Here is an 18,023-nt window from a genome sequence, read left to right on the forward strand (position 1 = left end):
CATGGCCTGTTTTTTGTCTTGAAGGAGGGTTCTGTTCCATTCTGCTGTAGCTGGAAAAAGTGATTACATCAGCGGCGAAAATAGCTGGGCGACAGCGTGTTAACAATCGGCAAACACGGCAAGCGCGGCCAGCGACTTGCTGACTAACTGCTAAGTGCGGCCAAAAAGTGTTTTGCACTGTGCAAAAATATGGCTCAGTTTGGGACAGTATAGGTTTTGAAGATGTATCAGAGTAGTGCTGATGAAATGTCTAAAAACGTACGCAGTTAATGCTACGAGTTTTACAATCAATATTGCATATTTTTGAAACAAGGTAAAAATACCTTAAAAAGGTTCTTACTCTAGAAATTGGAATCTCGATAGCCGTTGGGCCGAGATACGGCGGACATTTGCTTGAGATACATGTCAATTTCAGCTCATTTTTGTCTTTGCTTTCTGTGTGCTGAAGATACGCGAATGGCAGAGGGGGCGTTTCGCTCGAAACTAATTAATTAAGTTGCTCGCTTAGCGCTGCGCTCTCAGTGTTTTTTTTAGTCAGACGTTCTGGTCTTTTCTACTCTCCAGTTTCGCCGCACATGTTCGCTGCTAATTGCCTTTATCAGTGTCGCGCCGGAGAGCAAACAAAACTATCTGCAGGTTCCAGAAGATAGCCTGTAATTGCTTTTTGGGGCTGCGTTTAACATTTTAGCTGCCACCTACGGGGGCGGCGATTTTTTGCATTGCCGCATTTTACATTTCCAGCATTGTTCGATTCCGCAGGCAGCGCATTCCAAAAGATCTCTCGGATACCCCTTAATCTCCTCCTTACTCTTTTCAGTGTTTCCAATTGTTCTGTGCATGTATCTGATGGATACGCCGCAGTAAATAGGTCGCCAGCCACATGGCTACAAAAGTGGTTGGCGACAAGGCGACAAACTATTTCAATTGTGGTCAGAGCGTATCTGTGAGCTTTGCTGGCGGCAAAAGCTCCTATGTACTTCGTATCCGCAAGATACTTTTTAAATTTTTCCTGCTTTAATTACACAAATTCTGGTTTATTACACACGATCGGGGTTCTTGCACATACATATGTACATCTGTGCTCACATCGCAGTGACTTTTGGTGAGTAATGCCGAACTTGTTTCGTTTATCTTATCTAGGTTTGTGCTTTTTCAGCCGCTGCTCGTACCACTCTTTCTTCTTCTTGTTTTTTCCCCACTTTTTCTATGGCATCCAAATAGCTGGACAGGCAACTCACACTCACAGTCACACAGATACAATTTTTCGAGTGGGGAAAGTAGGTCAATTACACGTGTCGTGTGTGTATGTACATCTGTATTTTGTATTTCGTATTTCGTGTTTGTGTTTTGTATCTGCGGCATTCGTTTGTACATAGGGGTTTTTATGCTTGGCCAGCATAATCAAACAAGCGCTTTGTTGTAGCTTCTTCGTGGCCCGTTCAAAAGTCTACTACTTGTCGCCCAGTGCTCCATTCTCCATTCTGCATTCTCCATTCTTCATGCTCCGCTCTTTGATTTCTCTTTCTTGGCCCCCCTTTTGGACTCTTTTCTAGGCCAAAACGCTGCAATGGGCGTTCTTCTTGTTTATCTTTCAGTGGAGTTTTATGGACGGAACTCGGACCAAAGATAAACCTGCTAGATGATAAATTGGGGCCACTTCAATGTAGCTCTTTGTTAGGCAGAGATTGGGAAATTTTCGGCCTAGAACATTGTTTTCCAGTCTGTGAGATAGCTTAACATTATAGACCGAAGCTACAGAAATGAATAGCTAGTAATTAGTATGTACATATGATATACTCGTATAATATAAAGTTTTCTAGCACAAAAGGGGTGCTGATTAGATATTGTCTTATATACATTGAACTTACCTTCAAAATGAAACTATTACTAGTTAGCAATGTTAGTTAGTTAGTTAGTTTTATTCTTAGGACCTTTTTTTTGTAAAAATAGTCTTCTCACTAAACAGTCCTTTGGAATGTATGCGTTTTTCCGAGTGGAAAGGAAAGGACGTTGAAAGGACAAGGAAACCATTGGAATCTGCGGGGGTGGCTACAAGTTACATACATACACACTGCGAATGGCGCAATTTGGTGGGTGGTTGGGTTGGGTTGGATTGAGTTGGGTGGGTGGGTGATATAAAAAAGCGCCCAACTACTTCATGCCCGCAAATTGGGTCAATCGATAAAAGAGGCAGCGACGGAGGCGTCGACTGCGGCACATGCGCCAAAAAGGGGCGGGGGATGGGTGGGTGTGGCGCCCAAGGAGCTTTTCCAGCGCTTTTCCTTTTTCCGAGAGCCTGTTGTTGGTAATCCAATTGTAGGTGGGCCAGAAGCGTGCTAGATACATGGGGCCATGTAATGTATACACTGCACATAGGAGTCATGTGCCTTATGTACGGTGTATATATGTACATAGGTGGATGTATATAGAGTACCCTTCCTGCGTTACATGGCTCCAGCAATATGGATTACATCACACGAGGCTCTGCAGCCCGTTCTGGCTGTGTGTATATGTGTATGTGCGACTTTTAATATTTTATAGGGCAGCTGTCACTGCTCCACTTGCCACCCAACGAAAACCCCCCAAACCCCCGAAAGCCCAGCAGAAAACCACCCGTCACACCCACTAACTGCGGGCTGGGAAATCGGAGTTTGGGGCATGTTGTCGTTGCAATCTGATAAAATACATAAGTAAGGAGCCGTAATGAATGTTTCTCTTCCAGGGCTGATTAAATTTTTGCCAGCAATTCTAAATATCTTATCCCCCAGGAATGTTCAACATTGCGGTGCAGGCAGGAGTTTCCCTGGAACTCGAAACCTCAAAATTGATTTTCTAAGTGCTTGGGGCCACTCTGTTTCAAAATTGGCAGGAGAATGTTGTGCTTTTCTGTAGTGTTCTTTGTACAATGCGATTTTTTCGTATTTGCTTATATAAACTAAACAGAATGCTTAGGCCGCGGGGAACGCTTGTTCGGGTCCTAAGAATGCGAAAAAGTCGTAGTTTCTTAAAAATAAGTTCTTCAAATTCTTGTTGCCGCCGCACTTGAACCTGCAACAGAGAACTGCACCAAGCCTCCGGCACTCTAAGTGAACCCGCTAAACACTCTATTTGCGGCAATTACAAACACCCACATGTTTTGTCACTCGGGTGTTTTTTGTTACTTGCATAGAATCCTCGAGTGCCTGCTGCGCAACAACGCTGCGGGTGCGCCGACGCACAGCAACACAGCAACTAAAAACGGAGGCTATCTACAGATTTTTGGCTTAATCGAGACACTCGAGTGCCTACGAGACTCGTAGATGTGTGTTTTTGGCACCCAAGCCGTTTTGCCTTTTTTGTATCTGTCCTGCAACTTCAACGTAACAAAAAGGCACATTATCTATGTATCTGCGTTTCGTCTATACTATTGTTATCAGAGTTCCAAACCATTGTACATACATGTAATTTTACATACAACTTACACCGCTCACTTACAGAATCCATGTAGAATTAGAAAAGGTTGATATGGCATCGCTGAATGGGTACGACGTGGCAGCGCTATTCGAAACGGCGCGTATTTCAAAAATGGTAGAATGTAAGAAACTTAGCAATTTTCATAAACTTAAACTTCCATTTGCTTAAACTTCCTTCCCTAGCAATAAGAATGCCTTCCGAAAGCATAGGCAGTAAATGGGACACTGGCTGATATTATTTGAAATATATTTTATTGGTAGGCAGTTTTGAAGAACATTTTTAATGACATTTATATATAATGAACATGTTTCAAATAATCATTTTCATCTCGCTTTCATTTTGCTCGACTTTCTCCCATTTGTAATATTCTTCTATGTATGTATGTATATAATAAATTTATTTACTTTATTATTATAATATTTTCCCACCTCACCTCTAATCGTTTACTTTGTTTAGTTGCTGCGGTTGCGTTTTTTTGTTGTTTACCTTTTTGTTGCTCTTTTTTGTTGTGGTTGATTCTTAATTTGGTTTTGTTGTTTTTGTTTCTGTCATATACCTTGTAAACTTATGTAGTTTCATATATGTATAATTTATATATATGTGTGTATATATAATGGCTTACTATAAGTTACTTAAAAAACATTATATAATAAATATTTACTCGTACTTTATGTATGCCTCCCCTTGTTTCCGTTCTTATTTTTTGCCTACTCCTGCTTAAAGTCCAGTGCTCAGATCGGCAAGATTTATCTGTTCCAGGTTTTAATCACAAGGTTTCAATGGAAATTTGGGAAACGAATTTGGTAGAATGGTAATTCTACAGCACAGTGTGGTCTCTTAACTATCGGTGATTTTTGCAATCTATTGACAAGTCACACTGTGCCCAAACATGACTTAGTCACTTCACAAGTCCAAATTGTCGTTCTGAGTACTGGGCTTTACCTCATATATTTGTATAATATATGTATGTGTATATATATATATCCTTTTATATTATTTTATTTATCAATAATTATTACCAATATCGTAGATCACCAAACTTGTTTAAAAAAATGTTACACGAAATTGTTGTTCTTCTTTTCCTTAATGCTTTTGTTGCTCATCTGCGGATATTTCGGTATCGGTTTCAGTTTGGGGACTTTGTTTCTGGGGGTCTGGGGTTCTGGTTGTCTGGGGATCTAGACTCCTCTGCTCTGCCTCCTCCTCTCCATCGAAGTTTTTGCTCTGACTACGATCTTCGGCTTTGATCTTGATGAGTGATGCAGTAGTAGTATCTATGTAATTTGCGCTCTCTTTCCATATCTGCTATGTATATGCTTTGTTTCCCTATATTCCTATATTCATCTATCGTATGCTTTGCTCTAGTCATAATCGTAAGTATTTATATATATAGGTCTATGTACAGAGAAGTACACACTGGGGCTATAATTCTTCGCTAGCATAATCGATAGGTAACGCTCGACTCCCGATCGAGACTCTCCCCTATAAATTCATTAATCTGCCATCAATCCTCGCCTGATATTCGGGGTTTTGTTTGCGAGAGAGTGTCTGCCTATATTGGGTTTACAATTTGCTAAATTACATTATACGAGAATTGGGGTTTGCTGTTTGCTCTTTTCTGTTTTCTGTTTTCTGTTTTATCATATATCTCTTGTTATTGTTATGTTCGCTAGATCTGTATAGAAAAAGTTGTCGAAGCTTTTCTTGCTATCCGATAGTTTCGTATTTGTATTTGTAAGTAGGGTACACGACGGCGGGGATAATATGATTAAAGTGTTACGGCAAATACTATAAGTAGATAGACCGTTAGTTCATGTTCTTAATCTCAGTTTGTTCGTCACTGCTGCTGCTGCTGCTGCTGTAATTGAGACTATCTAGGCTAACAATACGATACGTGGTAAGTTAAGTTAAGTAGTTAAAGGCAAACGTTTCTTCCTCTATAACTGCAAATCGAGATCAAGATCGAAGGTGAAAGTGACCAGTGGACCAGTGGCCCAGTGGCCCAGTGACCGGTGACCTACTAATCGAGTGACCAAGAAATCCACTCGTAGCGCTAGGAAATCGCTCCCAAAATGTCGGTTCGCATATGTGATATCTGGGGCTTAGTTGACATAAGATTAGCGCCACCTCGACTCGGATATGTTGGCTTCCATCTAGCGTCAATGGATCGTAATCGAGGGGTGTATATTGGGGGCATCCAAAGGGTGTTCAGTGTTAACGTGTATTTGTGGGTGATTGTATTGTCAACGTGGTGTGTAATTTGTTTGCAGCTTCGGTAGCCAAAGTGATGTGTCCTACGGTGAAGTTTGTTCGGTTTGATTTGTCGATAGTAATTGTTCTCGTGTTCTCAATGGTCTGGATATAGATTGATGATTACATTATATCGTAAATAGTATATTATTTCATATATTATACAGCTTCTGTTATGCTTACATAACTAGACACTTATGTACACTTCTGTCGAGCACGAAGATGTTGCTAACTTTTACTTGACTCGCGAACTCGTATGGCTTTCTGCCCTCCAGCCGCACGGTGCGTAAACCCGAGGTTCCTGGTATAGGAACTTTTTGGGGAACTCATTTGGCGAGAGAGGGGCAGGAAAAGCAGGACCCTAACTTATGTACACAAATCGAACGATTGCGAAACCGAAAAGAAAGCGGAGAGTGCAGCTCTATCGTAGTTTACTTGGTCGTTAATCGATTACCTAAAAGGTGGAGGAGGGTGCTTTTTCAATTCAACAATCGATCGTTCTAGAATGGGTGGAAGGATCCGAGGACAATGATAGCGCTAGGGTCAGCTATCCTTCGTTTCTGGGTCTATGATATAGGCTTGAATGATATGATTGTGGTGTGTCTTTTGCTGAATGTCTTCGTGGTTGGTTTCTTTAGTAACCGAAAGTCAAATGATATACTAATGATAGGCCCTAGGATTAATCGGATCTTACATTTCCCCATCTATCAATATTCTTGCTTACACTGGCAGTGATAACTCCATACTTCGTTCTACCTTCGTATGACTTGCTTCTTCGATTCTCTTCGATTTCTACTTCCTTCAAGTTTAAATTATAGGGAACGAAATGTACTCAATGAAAACACTAGTTCATGCTAGTCAATATGGTACTCTATAGTTTGTACACATTTGCAACTATTCCTCTATAGCTATGTATGCATTACAGGGGCATAAGTCCTTCATGTCTGATAACAATAACACACTTTCGCTCCTTATCTAAACCAAAAGCAACGTTTCGAGTGACCTGGACTAGAGTGGAACTATCGATCTACAATAAGTACTATACAGTAAGTACTACAAGTACTATACTCGTACTATGCGCATTCACAGCTGACTTGGGTAAAGCTTGCGTAGTGGACTCGATCTATTTAGTCGGGGGTTAAGGAACGTGGGGGTATCGTGTAGATTTAGCTAATTAAAATAGAGATTGCACTTGTTGTAGTTGACGTTCGAGTTTATTTTATCGATAATATCCATAATAGCTGAATGGTAGGTAGTGATCTTCCTTCGGGGTCTGTAGTGATAGTTCTTTGGTACACGGCTAAAGGCTAGGCAATATAATTTTATAATCGCAATAATTTTACATATGGTACTCGTATCTATATCATACTAGTATAATCTGTGGTCTATTATGTATTGCTCTACGTAGTGTATCCGTATCTGTATCTGTATCTATACTTTTCCGCCATGAGTCCGATGCGAATGACTTATGTACAGTGTGATTGATGGGCGTAGGATGCTCATGTTTGACTAACTATAACAGAGGCTAGCATACATATATGTATGTATATATCATCGATAATTGTAAGTACATGCTGCACTTTGGGCCCAAAGCAGCACTCAATGAATGCAATTACTGCTCTGCCTTTCTGCTCGTTTCAACTTCAATGCCATAACATTCGCCCAGTGGGAAAACTAATGACTAATGGGTGGGTCTTGCAGAAATATTACTGGGCTGATGGGAATGGGGATGGGGATGGGGATGGGGATGGGGATGCAGTGCCCGAGGACGTAGTCTACGTGCTGCAGCTCCGAGCGACAGAGAAAGAGTGAAGGACAGAAGGACTCTCGAGTTGGGGTAATTGGGCTAAGAAGGACTTGGTGTTTGGCTAACGATAAACTTTAAGTTGAGTTCGATTTTGAGTTCGAAAAGGATTGAGTTAGTGAGTTAGAGAGAGTTAAGAGAGTTTACAAAGTACGCTATACGAGCTGACTTTTAAATGCATCCACAATTTGAGTATAGCGGCAACCTAATTACACAATACACATAAATATCAAATAATATGCATTTCGCATTGCATTTACATAGTGTCATTTACAAATGTGTGTGTCCCTGTGTGTTTCAGTGTGTGTTTCCGTGTGTGTGTAGAGTGTATGTGTGTGAGAGTCGTAGAAATACTGCATAGTTGGTATTGGTATCGGCATCGGTAGTATACAAAATAGTAGACAGTGCTTTTGGTAACTTCTTGCTGTTTTTGGTTTTCCATTATCGCTTTGGGTAAGTAGTACGGGTAAAATCCTTTTGCCTCATCTGCATCACTAGATGTGTGTATCTGTGGCTTTGCGAGGGCACTGTTTAGAAAAAGCTCTTCAAGAAGCCAGCTGGCCCAGCCTGAAAAGGGATACGGACCGGGTATTAGTTATATCTTTGAATACCATTAAGTGGGTCCTAACTTACATCCTGCTGTTGCTGTTGCTGCGTTTGTGCTTGTTTGACTTTGGCTTGAGCGATCTTTAAGGCTCTGAAAAATAATATCAAGGAATGAGTTCACTGGGGGCGTTGAGGCGAGAAGCCACTGAGACACTCACTGTTGCAAATCCATGATGGTCTTCTCCTTGGCGTTCTGCTCCTCCTGCGACATTTGTACCAATTGCAGCAAACGCTCCGTCTCGGTTGCCGCCTTCTTGTGCTCCTCCTTTGTATTCTGAAGCTCCTTGACGCATCTGAAAAAGAGTTACAACAACATATAGTACGTGGTATTTGTTGAATAACAAAAAAACAAAAAAAACAATCAGATCCTATCCAATCTTTCCACTTCCGTTTGTCCGTATTTCTGTCCGTATAAACGTCGAGCCGTCCGTATTTAGAGATCTTTAACTTAAGTTTCTGGAGGCATATGAATGGTAGCTTTATATTCGAGCTAGTTGACTATAGCTTTCCTTATGTTTTCGTAAAGCTAAAGTAAATCGCATTTCGGGCTTTATCTTTATCTATGCTATCGCTTTTGGATGTCTTTGAAAACGCGAGCAATAATAAATATTAAATAGACGTATGTTTTGAAGCAGTGGATCTGCTTTGGTATGAAGATATTTCGCTGGCTTGTGAAACACTTACGCTTCCAGCTGTCGCTGCGTGTCCATGAGCTTCTTGTTCAGCTCGCCGGCGGCCGCCGCTCCGCCTCCTTGCGTCTGGAGGGACTTCTCCAGCTGGTCCATCTGCTCCTTGCGCTTGCGCAGCTGGACGTCGAACTCGGCCATCTTCTTCTCCTTTTCCTCGATGTCCTTGCGCTTGGCGTCGATCTGCTTGCGCTGCTCGTCGATGATCTTGCGCTCGCCCTCGGTGGCCTTGGCCTGGTTGTCGATCTGCTTGCGCACCTCCTCCAGCTGCTTCTGCTGCTGCTCCAGCTGCTGGCGCTGCACGTCGGTGGCGCCTGCTCCCGCACTGGCAGCCTGCTGCAGTTGTTGCATCTGCTGCTGCAGCTGTTGTACCTGCTGCTGCAGTTGCTGCACTTGCTGCTGCGCCGTTTGGAGCTGTTTTGTCTGCTCCTGGTTGGACATCTGGGAGGGAGAAAAGCGATTACCGGATATATGATTAATGATTAATATATGATTATAATGGCATGTAATGGTGGTTAACCCACCTTGCTCTTCTCCAGCTCCGTGACCAGGAGCTCCAGCTGCTGCTGGAAGCGATCCCGCTCGGTGCACGCCGCCTGCAGTTCGCCCCTGACCTTGTCCAACTCTTTGGCGTCCGCTCCGCCGGCACTTGCTGCGGACTGCTGCTGCTGCGCCGCCTGCTGCGCGGCCTGTTGCGCCGCCTGCTGCTGCTGTTGCATCTGCTGCTGCATCTTTTGCATCTGGGCGTGCTGATCCTTGATGTGTTGGTCCATAAGCTAAACCATTTTAATGCATTAGAATCATAGTTTAGCTTATTAAAGATGTAAAAGTGTAACGTGGAACTCCAATAAAGATTGATCAACACCCATTCAAAGTAACGTAATTTCAAACGCAATAACCAAATGATAACATGAAGTACTTACATATTGATATAAAAATGTGTGGAAATAAGTGATTTAATGTGTTAGAAAGTATCAGAATGTTTAGTTGTGTTAAGGACCAACTCCTTGTGCGCATTGTGTCCTGTAGCAATTCACCCACATCGATCCTCACCTGAATGCGCTTGTGCATCTCCTGGGCGGCCTTGTCGGCCATGTCGGCGCGACCCTTCTCCTGCTCGATGACCTTGCGCCATTGCTCGATCTCCTCGCGACTCGCTCCCGCCGCCGCGGCAGCCTGGGCCTGCTGGGGACCGGCGGCTTGCAGGGCGCGCTCCGACTCCTGTAGCTTCTGCTGGAGGGTCTGGATCTCCTTCTGCATGGCCTGGATCTCGGCGGGGGAGCCTCCGGCGGGTGGAGCGGCGGCAGGCGGCAGTTGGTGACCGTTGCGCAGCTTGCGGTTCTCCTCGCGCGTCTTCTGCAACTCCGCCTCTGCGTTCTGGAGCTCCTTCTGGAAGTTCATGAGGATCTCCTGGCTCTTCTCCAGTTGCAGGACCAGCTGCTCCCGCTCCATGGCCAACTGCTTGACGTCTGACTCCAGCTTCTGGACGTGCTTCTCCAGCTGCGGATGGGGGGCAGCGCCTGCTCCGCCGCTCCGGCTCGCTTGACGCAGGGCCTCCCGTTCAGCCTCTGCCTTCTCGAGGCGATCGTGAAGGCGACCCAGCTCAGCGCCCATGCGCTCGAACTCGATGCGCGTGGACTCGGTGTTCTCCTGCTGCTTGGCCAGATGCATTTGCGCCTTCTCCAGTTCCTTGGCCAAGCGACCGGCCTCCAGCTCGGTGGCGTCACGCGACTGCAGCGCCTTTTCAAGGCGATCCCGCAGGCGGTCGATCTCCTGCCGCTCGCCAGCGGACAGAGCGGAAGAGGAGGACGTCGACGCTCGGACCGGATCGCCGGGGCTCACCGAGGACTGTTGCAGGCGCAAACGATCGACCTCCTTCAGTAGTTTCTCATGCTTGTCCCGGGCCTTCTCCCGCTCGATGTGCGCCCGTTCCAGCTCGGATCGCTGCTTGTCCTGGTTGGCCAGCATCTTGGCCACCTCGCCCTTCGATAGCTCTAGCTGCAGGCTGGTCTCGTGCAGCTTCGACTCCATGTTCTGCACCTCCATCTCGATCTTCTCGTACTTGTCCTTGTACTTCTCGAAGGACTCCGACTCGTACTGCGACTTGCCGCGGATGGTCTCAAGTTCCATGAGCGTCTTGTCCAGCTTCTCGCGCAGCCGCTCGTTCTCCTCCTTGAGGCGTCGCGTCTCCCGGCCGAAGGTGTCTGTGTCCTGCAGTTTGCGCAGTTCCACCTGGCTCTTCTCGTAGCGGTCGCGCATCTTCTCAAGCTCTACGGCATAGTGGGCCGCCTCCTCCTTGGCCGCCTCCACGCTGGCGCCCGCCTTGGTTTGGGCGGCGTGTGCCCGCTCCAGTTCGTAGGTGACCCTCTCCAACTCGGACTGGAAGTGCTCCTTCTCGCCCTGGGCCCGCCGGATGTCCGTTTGTAGCTTGTCGAAGCGATCGCGACTGTGCTCCAGTTCGCTGCGCGCATTGTCCTCGCACTCCTTGGCGCGGCTCAACTGGAGCGCCGCCCGATCGCAGGCCTCCTGCAGCCGGGTGCTCTCGTCCTGCAGCTTGCGCAGATCCTCGCGAGCCTTGCTGGCAGCCAGGCCAGATCGCTCCGCCTCCACCTCCAGGCGGGCTCTGTCCGCTTCTGCCGTATCGCAGCGGGACTGAAGGCGATAGATCTCGTTCTGGGCCCGATCGTACTTCTCCAGCATCTTTTCAAACTCCTTGTTGGAGGTGTCCTTCTCGTCGATCAGCTTCTGGCTGGCGTACAGTGCCTTGTCCAGTTTTTCCTTGAGGATCTCGACTTCGGTGACCGCATCGTCACGCTCCATCTGAAAGGAAGCGATAGGGCACAAGGGGTTAGGTCTGGGAATTCGGGTTTCCAATGGCATGTAGCTACGGATTTACACAAACAGCCAATTGTTCTGATTTCTCAATTCAGTTCTCATGCGGTTTTTCAAACAATATGCAGTACAGACAACGTATTTTAGTATAGAGTTTAGTAGGGGTGATAGCCAATAGTTTTGGGTTTCGTTTTCGAAGAGGATACCTGAAGAAATTGCCTTCGCTGTCGGGGGTTTGGGTGTCAATTACCTGGAGTTTCTGCTGGATGGCGTGTGACTTCTCGTAGCGCTCCTTGAGGACCTCCAGATCCGTTTGCATCGCCTCCCGGTCGCGGGCGGCCTTCATCAGGAGGGTCTGTGCCGATTCCGAGCGCTCCTTGAGCGTCTCCAGCTCGTCGGAGAATTGATCCCGCTCCTTCTGGATGCGACCCAGTTGCACCTGGTATTTCGTAGTTGTGTGGGTGTTTTAGTTGTGAGTGTTGTGGGGTGTGACAGTCGAAAGATAGTTACGCATACGTAGAGATATATGTTAGGGATAAATAGTTTTAGTTATGTACAAGGCGGGTTAGGGGTTGAGGGTTGAGGGTGTTCTGGGTTAAGCAATAGCAATCACATCGATCTAAGCGAGGTTTTAGTGGCATGTCGGTTAATAGTAATAGTTTACTCGGGGGGTTAGCACAACACAGTTACGGCTACAGTCAAAGATTTTCGGTTAGCTAGTCTCTTCGAAGATGGGTGTGTGGTTCAGAGAGTGTGTGGTGTAGGTGGTTGTGGGGGCTGCGACTGGGACTGGGACTGAGACCCGGGCATACCTGCGTCTTCTCCAGCTTCTCGCGAATGCGGTCCGTGTCCAAGGAGAGGGTCTCGCGCTCCTTCTGCATCCTGGCGGCCTGACCCAAGGCCTTGTCCAGCTGCGACTGCAGGTTGTCGTAGTCGTAGGTGAGCTTCTCCTTCTCGAGCACCAGGCGGCGGTTCTCCGTGCTGGCCTTGTCCAGCTTATCCTGCAGATGATCGACCTCGTTCTGGGCCTTGTCCAGCGAGTTTTGCAGCTTCTCGTGCTGCAGCTGCGACTTGCCCAACGTGGCCTGGGTGCGCTCCATCTCCTCCTTGATCTTTTCCACCTCGGAGAAGGCCTGTGCAACGGATGGTGGTTTGGGTGAGTGAGTGAGGGTGGTTGGTTGGTTGGGTCTTTCATGGGGTTCATTGGGGGTTTTATTCGGATTTGGGTGCTATAGCTATATTGCTATATAGCTATAGCTAAGCGGTTTTGCCTACCCGATCGCGGTCGGCGTGGATGCGAGAGACACCGCTCTGCGCCTTCTCCAGCTCCTGGCGCAGACTCTCCTGCTCACCCTGGGCGTTCTCCAGCTTGGCCTTGAGTCGGTACACCTCGCCCTGGCTCTTCTCCAGCTTCTCCTGCAGGGCGGCCGCCTCCTCGCGTGCTCTTTCCGCATCCGACTGTTTTCGGGTTTTGGTTTGGTCGGTTTTCATTATCAATCGATCGTGGGGGATCGAGGGGTTTGTCATGTTGTCGGGGGGGTAGAGTGGATGTTGGATAACGGATATTATTTACAGGCCATTATGTGGGGCAAAGGTTCTTAAATGACTGATTCGACTGACTGATTGACTGACTGATTGACTGACTGACTGAATGTCTGACTGATTAGTAGACACGAAACAGAGAGGTTAAGGTGACAAACGACAAATATAACGACAAAGAGTACTTAAATTACGATAACGATTACGAACACGATCACAACGTCTAGCGAGCGATATAGAGCGATTTATGCTGCGAGCGGCTGACTTAGAGGGAGATATAGAGCAGGAATCAAAATGAGGAGCAGGTGGTTGAGGTAGTTGAGAGAACATAAAGGTGCTTGGTGCGAGCTTAGGAAAGATTTGGGCCAAGAAAAGCTTAACAGGAGCTATAGAAGGAGCAATACAGAGGGTGTAAACGGAAACAACAGTGGGAATAGGTAAAAAAAACTGTTGAAACAAAGGAATTGATAAAGATATCTCAGATTAGTATAAAGGAAACAAGCGGAAAGTTTGGAGAACTGGCAAAACAAAGACGAAGTTTTAACCGAGTGTAAAGAAGTAAAGAAGAAGAAGTTCGAATAAAAGGAAAGGGTGTAGCTGGGTAATGGGTTGAAACAGACGGACATAAAAACACTGGACGAAGTTGTTTTGGGGCACATGGCGGGATCTGGAGCATGAGTTCGCGATGGATTAGACGACCACAGATGGCTCATTAGTGCAAGAGGAAAATTAGGGAAAATTGGCGAAAGTGCGAGAGCAAAGTAAGGCAAAGTGTGCGTAAGAAATGCTGGCGGATGTGTGGGTGTCAATGTACTTGTGGGCGCGAGAGAGCAGTTAAGTCAATTAGCTGGGGATATCAGCGGCCTTCCGCTTCCTTCAGTCCTTGTACGTGTGTACGTGTACGTGTCTGCGTGGGTCTGTGTGTCTGTGTGTGTGTGGGGGTGAAAGTCCAAGAGAAAGCGCTCCTGGAACTGAGCTGCTCTAAGGATACTTTGTCATACTTTGCGTGCATCCGGTTTTCGGGGCAGGTTGCTCTCTTTTCCAAGCGAACCGGAACTGCTGTGACAGATGAGCTCGAGGCTTTATCGTACAAGGTCAATGATGTATGCGGGTGTGTTCGCTATATTACGAGTATAGGCACGTGTGTATGGGTATGTGCGTATGTATATGCTGGTATGGCAATGTTAGTACATCAGGCAATGCAAGTTACATTAAATTGAACAAGTGACAGATTGCAACTAGCTTTGGTTATCTTTTTGGGTTTCTTTGGATTACTTTGGCATAGTCAGATGCAGTTCAAGTTTGCAATCGAATTCAATTACGGTTAGTTGCGTTACTAAAAACTTGTTTGATTGATTGATTGCTTGGAAGCGGTTTACTCACAAAACGTTTTTCAGTTTCGCCCTATATTTAGAGAATGAATGTAAGCACAACGGTTTAGATAGAGTTTGGTTTTAGTATACATGGTCTCAACGGCGGTATTTGCGATAAATTTCTTTACAATTACGATTACATTTACAGTTTACAATTTACTAATACAGTTACGGTTACGTTAGAGTTAAAGTTAAAGTTAAAGTTACGAAAGAAGCAAACATAAAAGGATTTAAATCGAGTTGAACAACTTTATCCCTATCCTTTATCCCCCAAAAGGACTCAGCGTGTTTGCCATAGCAAGTGCTCAGGTGTGTGTGTATGTGTGTGTGTGGTTGGGGGTGGCATGTTGCAGCAGAGAAAGTTATAGACAGGTGGGTGGGGGTCCCTTCGACTCTGGTAGTTGTATTGGTGTTCTGTGTGGGTGTGTAGAATCTCCTCATTGCCAGGCGAAAGTTTTCGGTCCATCAACAAAGCACACGCACACCGAGATATGTATGTACATGTACAGCATATATACACACAGACAGTTGTATGTGGGAATTGCACTTGCAATTGCGAGTTCGCAGTTCGCAGTTCGATTTATACATAAAGTATACGTAAATAATATATGTAAAGCTAACTAAAAGAGCATTCAGATATGCATATCGATATATGTATATGGCTGTCTCGATTCGCAGGCAAGTGGGGGAGCATATGGACCATACCTGTGTGACTCTCAGCTCGGCCTGGGTGCGTCGCAGCTCGGCTGAGGCCTTGTCGGCCCGCTCCTGGGCTCGATCCAGTTCCTGGGACGTGGTCATCGTGGTCCTGCCAAAGGTTGTCTTTCGGCGGGAAACGGGAAACATTCAAATTAGTTGGTTGGCCATGGATGGGGCGATAAGGATAACGAGTGCAAGACAACAATCGAAAGCAGTTCAAGGCATTAGCAAATGTGGTCAAATTTAGAGAGATGGTTTCGGATACGGGTGACTTGAGGTGATGAGTGGGTGAGTCGGTGAGTCGGTGAGTCGATGAGTCGATGAGTCCAGCAGGCAAGCTGTTTACAATGGATCCACATCCAATCCATGAAGCTGTGAATGATTCAATGAGAGGTCGGCATTTTGGATTTCGACACACGTTTCTCTCATATTTGGGTGCATTTGACGCTTGGTTCTCTAAACTCGGTTTGTATTTAGGCTGCTATGGCGCTTAGTGAACTATGTGGTGGGTTAGGCTGGGTCAGCGGCTTTGGCCGACTTACCGATATCTTGCCCGTTTCGAACATTAACTTTTGTACATTCTGCAAAGTACGATACGAACATATTTATATCTTAATCTTAGGGTACGCTTATTCGAGGGTATGCATGTTCGGCGGCAATTCAACTTGTTCACACCTCCCACTGTCTGCACAGCGATTAAATCAAAACCCAGCTATGTAGGCGAGTGCTGCTAATCCTGTCTAAGTATCTAAGTGCGCAATATGTCAGGGCTTTATCGGATCTGAAATCGTTGTTGGTGGTGGGTGGTCGACTAAGTTCGACTTCAGCCTGCTGGCTCTAAATGGCGAGTGATAGTCGGTAGGGGGCAGGCAAACAAAGTACTACGTGTTTTGGGTGATGAGTGATAGTTATAAGGCTCTAAATTCAATGCGATACGATATATGTGTCGGCGATACATCAAATGTGCGATTTTGCATAATAGCGATACTCCATATTCGTTTCCGATGAAACTAACTAACAATATTACTTTTAGTTTGATCTTTGAACAAAGCCAGCTTTGTGACATTACCGATATATGTATTACTCGATCTTATGGAAAGTGAAAGGATTTCAAACTACGTTACTCGAAAACTACGATGCTCGATATTATGCAATCTAGTTGGTAATTGGAAGTTTGGAACTCGGATTTTTGGGCTTACTTTGTGTAGTGTGGTCTGTTCTTCTAGCTGCATCTATATTTGGTTTATGTCGGGTGAGTTTTAGATTTCAGGTTGATTGGTTGTTGTAGTTATTATAATTGTAGTTGTTGTAGTTGGGTAGTTGGTAGTTGGGATGCGTAATGTGTACATGTAAATACATATTCAGATACAGATATAGATATAGATGTAGATACAGATAGCACATAGATATGTGTTGTATGCATATGGGTTCATAGATTATCGATAGCAGTATGTATGCAAGTCTCTCGATTATATGTACACAGCGCAAACATACATACGAATAGACTGATGATAAGTTATTGGGTTAATGTTGGGAAAACTGGTCATAATGCACGAGTACCTGCGAACGCTCCAGATCGTGTTTCAGCCGCTCGTTCTCCAGCTCCAGGCGGGCGATCCTCTGCTTGGTGGACTCCCAGTCGGCGCTGCTCCTGCCCATCTCGCAGGTGGCCTTCTCCAGCTCAGCCTTCGACTTGCCCAGTTCGCTCTGCGAGGCCTCCAGCTTGATCTCCAGCCGCTCCCGCTCGGTGACCGCCCGCTCCAGGCGCGTCTGCAGCTTCTCCACCTCACTCTCGGCGGCCCGCAGCTTGATCTTGTAGTCGGCCACCTCGCGCTCGTGAAGATCCCGCTCCTCCTGCTTCTCGTGCTCGGCGCGATCCCGCTGATCCCGCAGCTGGGCCATCTGCTTCTCCTTGTCGCCGATGGCCTCCTCCAGGCTGGTCAAGGCGCCCTCGGAGCTGCTGTGGTGCGCCTGCATGGCCGACAAACGGGCCCGCGCCATATCCACCTGGTTGTCCTTCTCCTTCAGCAGGTCCTCCAGGTTTTCAATCTGGCGGAAGAGAGCGGGGATTGAGGAGCGAACACCCATAAAAAGGTAACCTCATAGTAAACTAAGCTCGGCTGACTCTTTTTGATCTGGAAAGCTTTGGTGGCTCAGCAGTTAGCCAAGATATTCTCTATCGCTTTCAAAGAAGCCTATAAATGTTACTATATATATTTAAAGATTGTTTTTGAAGATTACTGTAAGTAGGCTATATAATTGTTGTTTCTAAGAATTAAAGGGCTGAATGTAAACTGGTTTTCGATTCAGGTTTAAGTAGAAATTACTGACTATGAGTGATTTTATAGTATTGTTTCTTGCTTGCAAAACCTTCGAAATTCCCCCAGGTAGGTCTGCTTCTAATTAATATTTAAGCATAATAATGCTCTCTTTAGTCATAGCCAACAAAGTGGCTATGAAAGTGGAAAGGATGGGGGATAGGATGTCTGACCTTGCGCTGCAGCACGCTGATCTTGCGGTCCTTGATGTCCATGTGGTCCTTGAGCTCGGTGAGCTCGCTGGTGAGGCGATTGCGCTCCTGGACCGTCTGCAGGGTGCCCTGGGTCTTCTTCTCGATGAGGCGGTTCTTCTCCTCGAGGCGGGCGCGCATCTCCTCGACGTCCGTCTGCAGCATGTTGTAGTGCTCCTCTTTGGCACATAGCGACTCCTTGAGCACCGCTATGTGCCGCTGGTAGTCCTGACGGGAATTACTTTACTGTGCAAACGGAAAACTTGGACGCT

At 46.1% G+C, this 18,023-nt stretch overlaps 1 protein-coding gene across 6 annotated transcripts in view; it reads right to left on the reverse strand.

Annotated features, from left to right (window-relative positions):
* Positions 1-3,687: 3,687 nt before the first annotated feature.
* Positions 3,688-18,023, reverse strand: part of LOC122622921 (myosin-9) — a 34,163-nt gene continuing 19,827 nt past the window's right edge. For 4 of the 6 annotated variants that reach the window (XM_043801723.1, XM_043801691.1, XM_043801681.1 and 1 more), the window contains 13 exons: positions 17,734-17,979; positions 16,803-17,291; positions 16,442-16,474; positions 15,249-15,365; positions 12,907-13,089; positions 12,444-12,764; positions 11,882-12,070; positions 9,853-11,619; positions 9,324-9,575; positions 8,798-9,240; positions 8,272-8,406; positions 8,141-8,204; positions 3,688-8,074 (listed from right to left, as the gene is read on the reverse strand). In XM_043801723.1, the coding sequence (XP_043657658.1) occupies positions 8,039-8,074; positions 8,141-8,204; positions 8,272-8,406; positions 8,798-9,240; positions 9,324-9,575; positions 9,853-11,619; positions 11,882-12,070; positions 12,444-12,764; positions 12,907-13,089; positions 15,249-15,365; positions 16,442-16,474; positions 16,803-17,291; positions 17,734-17,979 (4,275 nt within the window). In that variant the 3' untranslated portion in view covers positions 3,688-8,038. Of the gene's footprint in view, positions 8,075-8,140; positions 8,205-8,271; positions 8,407-8,797; positions 9,241-9,323; positions 9,576-9,852; positions 11,620-11,881; positions 12,071-12,443; positions 12,765-12,906; positions 13,090-15,248; positions 15,366-16,441; positions 16,475-16,796; positions 17,292-17,733; positions 17,980-18,023 lie in introns of all 6 variants that reach the window. The other 2 variants (XM_043801707.1, XM_043801699.1) reach the window with 2 other exon arrangements.

This window comes from Drosophila teissieri, chromosome 2L (genome assembly GCF_016746235.2).
Source record: "Drosophila teissieri strain GT53w chromosome 2L, Prin_Dtei_1.1, whole genome shotgun sequence".
NCBI lineage: Eukaryota > Metazoa > Arthropoda > Insecta > Diptera > Drosophilidae > Drosophila > Drosophila teissieri.